This window comes from Staurois parvus, unplaced genomic scaffold, assembly GCF_062004578.1.
Source record: "Staurois parvus isolate SC_StPar_1 unplaced genomic scaffold, SC_StPar_1.0 ptg000013l, whole genome shotgun sequence".
Classification (NCBI taxonomy): Eukaryota; Metazoa; Chordata; class Amphibia; order Anura; family Ranidae; genus Staurois; species Staurois parvus.
The window spans coordinates 8,369,744-8,380,452 of NW_028317809.1; the positions used below are offsets into that span (position 1 = coordinate 8,369,744).

A 10,709-nucleotide genomic window follows, 5' to 3' on the forward strand; every position below is an offset into this window, starting at 1 on the left:
AGGTAGACTAAGGGCTCATGTACACAGCAGCTGATAAACTCACAATCAGGAGCTTTTCTGTGTTTTTTTTCAGCAGCCCCTGAACTCTCCCTAATGTTTTCCTATGTGTCCACATAGTCTTTTACAGTCATTTTTTTGTTACAGGCAGTTGAGTTTAGAGTAATTTTTTTGGACGCAACAAAATTGCGGTCAGGAGTAGATTTTACCAGCGTTTCAAATGCCAAACACTTGTAAATGCGTGTAAACGCTTGTAAACGTGGTTAACTACGTTTATAAGCGTTTGCATTTAGAAGCGTTTTTTGACTGGTCCATATCCAGGGCACAATTCACTAAGTGGTATCCTACTACATCCAAGTATGCGGTAGGATACTGCATAACATTTTTTTAAAAAACCTTTTTTTGAATCCACTAAAAAAGGCTACTAAAATACCACATTAGTTATTTTATCCAGTCATGCCGAAATTTAGTAGTGAAAAGCATGCATCATGTTTCAGCTGTCAGTGGGGTTCCCATTTTAATTGCTGGCAATTAAAAAATAATTTAAAAAACGGCGTAGGGTCCCCCCTCCCATCCATACCAAACCCTTCGGATCTGGTATGGATTTTGAGGTGAAGCCCCACACCAAAATTTTAAAAAAATGGGCTATTACATTTAGCTGTCAGTGGGAATCCCGCTAAAAGCTGAAACCTGAATGCATGCTTTTCACTACTAAAATACCGATTGACTTGATAAAATAACTCATGCGGTATTTTAGTAGCCTTTTTTAGTGAATTTACTATTTTTCAGTGCATTCTGGGCATTTGGGAGGGTCTCCTGAGGTTATCTTTTAAAACGCTTCTAAACGCAAATGTGCATAAACCTGGTATGCAAACGCGGCTAAACTGACATTTTTTAACTTAAGATTTCCAGTAGTCAGTTTCCATTGTTCAGCAGAGTTTTCCAAACGCACAGTGTACATGACTCCTAAGGCATACAAATATGAACTTAATGTCTCTTTTCAGGCTTTAAACTACCTGGAAATAAACTGTAAGCAAGAAAGAAAAACCTTTAAATTGGTGATCACTGGGTAGCAAACTGGATTATAAAATGTCACCAAATAAATCAAGGGTTTGCTAAAGGTACAAGAGAGCAAAGAACATTTGTGAAAGAGTTCCCACTTATAAGGAGGAGGATAGAGAGAGAAGCTCTCTGTATTGCTACTCAGGGGAACTGCAATGGGTTATTTTTTAGCTTTAAAGTACTTTTTATCTTTCAAATATGTCACTCTGTAGTGTGTACTTGTCTCAATCTAGAGCACTAAGAGTTATTTTTGCCTGCTGCCTCGTTCCTTTGCTATAAGTATGAGTCACTTCCAACAAGTTTCCTTGACACCAAGAGAAAAATAGTGACAGGGGAGGGCACAGGCTGTGATTTACAGCCTCAGCTGAGTTCCTGTGCACTGTGTGAAGGGAGGGGGGGTGTTCCTTCCCTCCAATCAGCTATCAGAGTTCTCCTCAATGATGTAACTTCATCTTCCCACCCCCTTGAATCCTTGAATGGATGTAGGGAAATTACAACAGTAGATAAACAGGTACAACTTATGAAGAAGGATTTGTTTCATCTCTGTGTATCTACCTGATGCTAGTCACCCTGCTGGGTATATGTAAGGGGTTGCAACCACTTTAAGTTGAGAACACCATTAATGCAATGGCAAAATTGGAATATTCAGTAAAAAATGTATTTTCCTCCAATCAGTAATGACCGTTAATGTGCTTCACATGCAAGAAAAAAAAGTAGCTTTAGTAAAATGAAGCAATCAAACTGAGTGTAGTGTAGAGTGGCTTCACTGCAATTCCTAATAAATAAAGGTTCAAGTCTTTCAAGCAAATTGCAGGTATTAGATTATTTCATTATTTAACAAAGGGCTATAATGAAGAGACTGAAGGTCATCGCTTGCAAACATTATCATTGTTAAAAATCAGTAAGGCAGATGTGTTCTGGCCCCAAGCCACAGAATGTACAAAGAGGAAACATGATACAGATGAGTCTGGAAAGCACGCTATATTTTCTCTTTTAATGATCACAAATTAGACAAAGTATCCTTTTACTCTTCAGAGGATGCATAAGGCACACTATTTCTAATAAAAACTGTTTAAGGCTGGTGTGAATGCCTGTTGAATTAACACTGCTTAATAACTGTAAATGTATACAGTTCATTCCGTCCTGCCTTTAGTTTTATATTTATTTTGAAGGTGGGAACAATGTAGATAGAGCTTAATTCAAAAATAATTATTATACTAATGTACTCAAGTTATGGTGAGATTTATAATAAAAGAGATCCCAATAAAGATATGCACTTCTTGCAGTAATATCAGGGGAAATTTTCACCTTCAAAGACGTCTTGTAAAAAAAAATGTATGAGACATTGTGGTATGAAGAGGTGCAAATTATTATTATTATTATACAGTATTTATATAGTGCCAAAGGGTTTGCTCAGCGCTGTACAATAGCAAGGGGGACAGAACATGAGACAAGACAGAAACAATACAATACACGAGGGGTTTGAGGGCCCTGCCCTTTTGAGCTTACAATCTAGGAGGGAGGGGAAAGTGGTACAGGAGGAAATGGTTGTGGGGGATGGAGTGGTGGGAGGAGTGGAGGAGGTCAGTTGTTAGGTGAGGGTGGGGTAGGCTTCCCTGAAGAGGTGGGTTTTCAGGGTGCACCTGAAGGTGAGGAGGGTAGGTGACAGTCTGATGGATTGGGGTAGGGAGTTCCAGAGGATGGGGGAAGTCCTGGAGAAATCCTGCAATCGGCGTGGGAGGAGGAGACCAGGGAGCTAGAGAGTAGGAGGTCCTGTGAGGAGCGAAGGGCACGGGTAGGGTGGTATTTGGGTATCAGGTCGGTTAGGTAGTTAGGGCGGCGTTGTGAATGGCTTTGTAGGTCAGAGTTAGCAGTTTGAATTTGATGCGCTGGGCAATCGGGGGCCAGTGAAGGGATTGGCAGAGGGGGTTGGTGAGGTGGATGAGTCTCGCCGCTGAGTTCAGGATCGACTGGAGTGGGGATAGCGTTTGTCTGGGTAGGCCAGTGAGAAGGGAGTTGCAGTAGTCCAGGCGTGAGATGATGAGGGAGTGTACGAGTTGTTTAGTAGTGTCTGGGGTCAGGAATGTACGTATCTTGGAGATGTTGCGGAGGTGGAGCCTGCATGATCTAGATAGTAATTGGACGTGAGGTAGGAAGGAAAGGTTTGAGTCCAGGGTGACACCCAGGACTTTGGCATGTGGGGTGGGAGTGATGGTGGCATTGTTAGTAGTGATGGAGAGGATGGGGGGGTGTGCACGGGGTGGGGGGAAGACCAGGAACTCGGTTTTGGACAGGTTTAATTTGAGGAAATGGAGCGACATCCAGTCTGATATGTCGTTCAGGAGGTGGGCAATGTGGGCGGAGAGTGAGGGGGTGAGGTGGGGGGTGGAGAGGTAAATTTGTGTGTCGTCGGCATAGAGGTGGTAATTGAAGCCGTGGGAGTGTATTAGTTTGCCAAGGGAGGAGGTGTAGATGGAGAAGAGGAGGGGTCCGAGGACAGAGCCTTGGGGAACTCCGACAGAGAGGGGGAGAGAGGGGGAGGTGGCAGTGTTATAGGTGACGCTGAAGGAGCGTTGGGATAGGTAGGAGGAGAACCAGGAGAGAGCAGTGTCCCTGATGCCAAGGGAGTGCAGTTTAGTAAGGAGGAGAGGGTGGTCGACTGTGTCAAAGGCCGCGGAGAGGTCAAGGAGCAGGAGGACAGAGTAATGGTCATTAGCTTTGGCGGTTAGCAGGTCATTGGTAATTTTAAGTAGGGCGGTTTCGGTGGAGTGTAGGGGACGGAAGCCAGACTGTAGAGGATCAAGGAGGTTGTTATCAGTGAGGTGGTTGTAGGCCAGGCGCTCAAGGAGCTTGGAAGTGAATGGCAGCAGGGAAATGGGTCTAAGGTTGTTTAGGTCAGTAGGGTCAAGGGAGGGTTTTTTGAGTATGGGGGTGATGTGCGCGTGCTTTAGAGGGGAGGGGAAAGTGCCAGTGGAGAGGGAGAGATTGAAGATGTGGGTGAGGGAGCGAATGATGGAGGGGGGGGGGTGACTGGAGGAGCTGTGAGGGGATAGGGTGCAGGGGGCAGGTGGTGAGGCGGGCTTCAGTGAAGACCTTTGAGACCTCCTCAGGAGTAGCTGGGCTGAAGGAGCGGAGCGTTGGGGAGGTGATAGTGTGCGGGGCATTAGGCATAGTGGGGGGTAGTGCGGCTATGAGGTCGGAGGAGGGGAGGGTTGAGGGGTTGATGGAGGGTGGGGGGCTGGGTGGAGAGGTAGATTGTGAGTTGACAATGTCCTTATGGATTGCGTCAATCTTGTTTTGGAAATGATTGGCAATCTCATGGGCGGTGAGTGAGGTGCTGAGTGGAGGTGGGGGGGGGGGAGAGAGCAGGGATTTGAAAGTGGAGAAGAGCCAGCAAGGACAGGTGGAGAGGGTGTTGATAAGGGTTACGAAATAGGCTTGCTTGGCGGTGTGGAGGAAGGTGGTGTAGGTGAGGAAGGCGGCTTTGTAGAGGGAGAACGCGCGTGGAGATCTGGTTTTGCGCCATAAGCGCTCCAACGCGCGGCTGCGTAGTCTGAGACATTTCGTATGATCATTTTGCCAAGGTTGAAGCGGTCGGGGTCTGGTGTTACGTGTGGTTAGGGGTGCCAGGGAGTCGAGAGCAGCCAACAGTGAGTCGTTGTACACAGTAGTGGCCAGGTCAGGGCATGACAGAGGGAAGATACTGTCATACAGACGGTCAGCTGCCAGGTGGAGATGGGTCGGGCTCAGGTTGCGGAGGTTACGGGTGATGGTTAGACGCTTTGGGGGGGGGAGTTAAGGGAGGGGGAGATGGAGAATGTGAGGAGGTGGTGGTCAGAGAGGGGGAAGGGGGTGTTAGTGAAGTCATGGGGGGTGCAGAGGTGGGAGAAAACGAGGTCTAGGGTGTTTCCATTGGTGTGGGTGGAGGACTGTATGTGCTGTGTGAGTGCGAAGGAGGAGGTTAGGAGAAGGAGTTGGGAAGTAGCCGGGCTGTTGGCGTTGATGGGGATGTTGAAGTCCCCTAGGATGATGGTCGGTAGCTCGGAGGAGAGGAAGAAGGGAAGCCAGGCGGCAAAGTTGTCTAGGAAGAGGGATTCAGATTACCGCAATCCTCAGGGGGGTGGGAGAGAAGAGCTGGATGCAGTGGGCCTCGAAGGAGGAGAAGGATAGGGAGGGGGGGTTAGGGAGGACCTGGAAGGTGCTAAGCGGTGGCAGGAGCATACCGACCCCACCGCATCTGCGGCTGCTCGGTCTGGGTGAGTGGGTCCAGACGAGGCCTCCATGGGAGAGTGCTGCAGGGGAGGTGGAGTCAGTGGCTTGGATCCAGGTTTCAGTGACCACTAGGAGGTTGAGGGAGTGGGAGATAAAGAGGTCATGGATGGCGAAGAGCTTGTTGCAAACCGAACAGGCATTCAGGAGTGCAACCGAGAGAGGAGGGGTGGATGCGGGGAGGAGGGGGACAGATATGAGGTTGAGGGGGTTGTGGCGGCTGGCGGGAGCAGGGGGGTGCCGAGAGGGGGAGTGGGGAGGTAGGGGGCCAGGGTTCGGGGAGATGTCTCCGGCGGTTAGGAGAAGGATGAGGAAGGTGGCCTGGGAACGGGATGTGCAGGAGCGTGTGGGTCTGATGGTGGTAGCGTGTGGGTCGGCCGGGGAGTGGAGTATCAAGAGGAAGTGGTGAGAGCCGTAGAGGGGAGAAGGAAGAAGTGAGGGTGCAATGTGGAGCTGTTTTGGGGGAGTATGGGGGTAGAGGGAGGCAAGTTTGGGAATGGAGGAGAGGAGGAAGAGGAGGAGGAGGGCAGGTGGCATGCTAGGGTGAGGGGAGTGCTGGTCGGGTCAGGGAGGAGGGAGGTTTCAGTCAGGACGTGAGGATGGGGAGAGTCCATTATGCCGTGCCAGAGTTCAACAATGTCCAATTGTAGGAGGGGAGTAAGAGTGGTGGGCGGCTGGGTCCGCAGCTGGCTGGTTGCAGTCTGTGGGTGCTGTAGGCCGGCTTCCATTGGTGTTGTGGCACGACATCGGTGGGTACAGTGGTTCAGCGACTGGACGAGCCGTGGGGCGCGGTGTTTGGAGGTGTTGTAGGCCTGGTGTCAGGGGGTGCTGGATGCCCGGCATCGGGAGGCGTTGAGGGCCCGGTGTCAAGAGGCGTTGAGGGCACGGCGTTGGGAGGCGTTGAGGGCCCGGCGTTGGGAGGTGTTGAGGGCCCGGGGTTGGGAGGTGTTGAGGGCCCAGCGTCAGGAGGAGCTGAAGGCCCAGCGTCAGGAGGAGCTGAGGGCCCAGCATCAGGAGGTGCTGAGGGCCCGGCGTCAGGAGGTGCTGAAGGCCCAGTGTCAGTGGGTGCCGAAGGTCCGGTGTAAGGGGGTGCTGAGGGCCCGGCATCAGGGGTGCTAGAGGCACGGCGTCAGGAGGTGCTAGAGGCCCGGCGGCAGGAGGTGGTGTGGGCCGACGTCTGGAGGTGGTGTGGGCCGACGTCTGGAGGTGGTGTGGGCCGATGTCCGGAGGTGGAGTGGGCTAGGCGTTGGTGGGCGCCTCCACCGGATGGAGCGGGGCTCAGGGCTGTGCAGTGGCAGGGGCATGACTGAATGGAGCATGGTGGGGAGCAGATGTGGTGGCGGTGGCTTACCCACTCAAGGCCGATGGCTGCTTACCTTCTCTGTGCCAGTGGGGGTGGTTGCTGCTTCCTTCTATCTGCGGAGCCCGGAGCGGGGTGTCTCGGCACCGATCCTTGGTCCTCCGCGGTTCACGGTCCTCCGTGGTCTGCCGCGGCTTCAGGGGTCGTGGTAGGCCGCGAGTTGCCGGATCTCCGCCAGAGGGACAGCATGCCGGAGGGTGGGGAGGTGGGCTTACGGTCCCCGGTGGGGTGGTGGGCTAGCGATCCCAGGTGGGGTGGTGGGTTAGCGATCCCTGGTGGGATGGTGGGCTTGCGATCCCTGGTGGGATAGTATCCTAAGGTCCCTGGTGGTTTGCAGTCCCTGGTGGGTGGTGGGTGCCCCTCTTTGTGCCCCTGGTGGCTAGCAGTGTGATGGCGGCTGGGCTCCCTGGTGGGTAGTGGGTGCTCCTGATTGTGTACCTGGTGTCCCTGTACGTCCCGGTGCGTCAGGATGGCAGCGGACCCCTCCTGGGTGTCAGTAGGACTGGTAGGGATGGTGGCAGCTTCCCCTGAACAGCGGAGGCGTCCCGCTGCGGCCTCAATCCTCGCCGTGATTCCAGTCACGGCTGGCAGGAAACACCGCGGTGACGTGGTAGGCCTCAAACCGATTCGACCCGCCGGAGCTCCGCCGGAGGGACGGAGTGTCCAGGGCCCCTTCAGGGTGTTGGTGGGGACCTCGGCGGCAGCTCAGGGGCCCGGGTGGTGGCGGATGGCAGCGGATGGAGTGCGGGGGCACTGGAGCTGGCGGTCATGTGGCTGCTCCGGGCACCATCTTGCCAACATCACCATGGTATGAAGAGGTGCAAATGGTGTTCGATCCCTGGTGGTGTAAAAGTTCAAGGATTACTATAATTTAAACATGTTTAAACATGTTGCTAAGTCATATTATAGCAAAGATTGTATTGATGTTCAAACTGATCATTCCAAGAGTTTAAAAAAAAAAAAACTAGTTAATGTGAATAAATGACAAAATGTGTAGAAGAAGCTTAAGAAAAATGTCTACGTTTTTGTACAGATGTGTGTACTTTTACATACTGTATGTGAGGATCGATTTAATCAAGGAAAAATGCTTCCCTTTGTGCTCACTTTAAAAGCCCAATGTTTCCTATATGGTTTCAGTTTCCCTGTTAAAAACAGAGTATTAAAAGTAAACACAGGCTACGGTGAGGAGAACATCCTTATTAAAGTGGAGTTCCAGCTGTTTTTGTGTTTATTAAAAGTCAGCAACTACAAAAACTGTAGCTGCTGACTTTTAATAAACACACATTTACCTGTCCCGGGATCCAGCGATGTGCTCACCGGCGCCGTCCCTTCTATTCTTCTTCTCTTCTTGGTGCCGACATCTCAACTGTGAGAACCAGGCTGTGACAGCTTGCGGCTGTCACAGCTGGGTGCCCACTGAGCATGCACGAGTTTCACTGCGCCTCCTGATTGGTCCGGCAGTCTTCTGGGACCTCTGAAGATTCCCAAGAGACAGCAGGAGGAAGGAAGGGGCCGAACTTCCATCTCACTTTGCCGTGGCGAACTGAGCCAGAAGAGTGAGCGTGTACCTGTCAAAACCAGGTACCCTCTCCCTCCTCACCCCCAAAAGATGCCAAATATGGCTGTGAAGGGGGGGGGGGGGCAAACAAGGGAGCTTCCACTTTTGGGTGGAACTCTGCTTTAAACCAGCTCTATTTCTGTGAATATTAATGGTCAGTGATTTGTATACATATAAGGCAACTTTTCACTGCTCCTTTCCACAATGTTGGTCTGTGTGGGCTGGTTCAATAAGGAAGTAGAGACTGCTTACTTAGTATTTATGAATGTTCACAATGGAAAAGTAGAGGTTGACTTTAGGCAGTGAATGTTGAAGTAAATGTTCATATAAAGGAGTGAATGTTCACTTAGAAGGAGTAACGACTGATCCCTTTCAAAAAGGAATGCTTACCTGGTCTTAATGAATATTATGAAGCTACTCTATATTCACTTTTATTGCCCAATTATGTGCAAGGGAAATGAGAAAAGGCAGAACTTTGTTACCTGCATCTCATTGGATGATTGAAGTTACCACAGATTTACTTACCTTTGGTAAATTAACTCCAATGAATTGGCCAACTGACTGAAAACAGTGCTCTCCCTCCTTAGCTAATATCTTGTCAACAGTGGGTAAGCAGGGAGGTTGAATGAGAGAAATACATACATTTTTTTAATCTCCATTCAAGTCTTTATATATAATACAACAACAATTTAAATAAAATTTACTCCAAAGCAATATAGTTTAACTTTGAAGTGCATTTGTGGGACAGATTGGGGCTTCATTGACAGCAATATCAGATCACTTATGAAATATCACCCAAGAGAAACTGCAATCATTGGCTGCAGTGATGGAAGAGCAGGTAGGCTATACTGTCCTACAGTATTCCATACACATCTGTGCATGAAAAATAAACTGTAGGAAGTACTACAGGAAAAGCCTATGATAGGGGTGGACTGACCATTTGGGCACTTGGGTACTGCCCTAGGGCCAGTAGGGGGCCCCATGATGGCAGTGTGCACAGACACAATGACTGAGGTGGGAAAGTGAGAGATCCCCCCCCCCCTTCTCCAGTAGGTGTAGATCTTGGGGCTCTCCCTAACTTGCATTGACAACTCGGTGAATAGGAAAATTGGATGGATAGGCTCTCCTCCTCCCCGTTGACAGCCAGAGGAAAGCAGCTCCGAGCCCCAGCCATTGCAGCCACCTACCTCTGGCCACCTTGGACATGAGCAGTCCTGGCTATCGTAGCAGGCTTTGTGCGGGTGTGACTCTAGTGTGAGTGGGAACACAGGGGGCCCCATGATCTCCTATTGCCTAGGGCCCCTTGAGTTGGCAGTACACCCCTAGCCTAGGAACAAAGTAGGAACAAAGTCAAATGAAAATCCAAACAAAATATCTGTTCCAATACATTTTTTTTTCATTATACAGTTAATTATGGCAACTTTGGTTTATGCACTTGCCTTTCCTGATATGTTAATTTAAACTAATATTTTATTTTTCTTTTGTTTTCCAGCCTAAATTTACAGATGACTGCAAATTTATGGAAAGGTATCAGGAAAACAGCTATAACACGTATGCCTCAGCTACTTACAGAACTGAAAAAACAGGGAGAAGGTGGTATGTGGCTCTTAATAAAAGAGGCAAAGCCAAAAAAGGTTCCAGTCCAAGAGTGAAACCTCAGCATATATCAACACACTTTCTCCCCAGGATCAAGCACATAGAGCCTCCTGAACTATCCTTTACTGTAACAGTACCAGAAAAGAAAAAGACTTCACCCAAACCTGCCAAACCCAAAACCGTGAAGCCACCACCGAAGAAGAACAGTAGCCCTGTTAGATACAGACTAAAATTTCGCTTTGGATAATTTGTGACTTGAGCTCAGTCATGGTAAAAATGTTCTTACTGTGCTGGCAGTGTGATAAATATAGCACAGCAATGGGGTTGTACTCTGCACTTCATCCCTCTATAATATAAACGAGATTGCCCACGTCTAAATGCTGGTTGGGGAGGTGGTTTATATGATGTTGCGTTCGAGATTTCCCAATGAGTGCAATACAATGGTTCAGTTAAACTTCCATGTGATGTGGGAAGACCACATCCATAAGTGATAACTTGATGTAATAAAATATGTATCATATGATTGCAAGAGGAGTTCAAAAGACTGACTATAACTATGTTAAACCTCATATAAATTTATTAACCAAAAGTGATGGCTAACACTCCAGGTACATAATTACTTTTATGTAGCACACTTGAAATACAAAATAAATATTTGCTAAATTTACATTGGCAACTTTTTAAATGCATTATTGCTAACATAACAAATGTTTGGTAAAAGATCGGTACGTATAAAAATATATTTCACAACAAATAATGTATAAGGGACTATTTATTATAAATGAAATGGGCAATTTGCACAATATTTGCCAAATATTCTTCGGTGAACATTCACCCTAAGTATCAGGCAAAATTAGAGGAAATGTA

General features: G+C 48.8%; 1 protein-coding gene across 1 annotated transcript in view; it reads left to right on the top strand.

The window, feature by feature from the left end:
* Positions 1-10,509, top strand: part of FGF5 (fibroblast growth factor 5) — a 109,727-nt gene extending 99,218 nt beyond the window's left edge. Inside the window, exon 3 of the mRNA XM_089675471.1 lies at positions 9,739-10,509. Within this exon, the coding sequence (XP_089531597.1) occupies positions 9,739-10,089 (351 nt within the window). The 3' untranslated portion in view covers positions 10,090-10,509. The remainder of the gene's footprint in view (positions 1-9,738) is intronic.
* Positions 10,510-10,709: the final 200 nt, after the last annotated feature.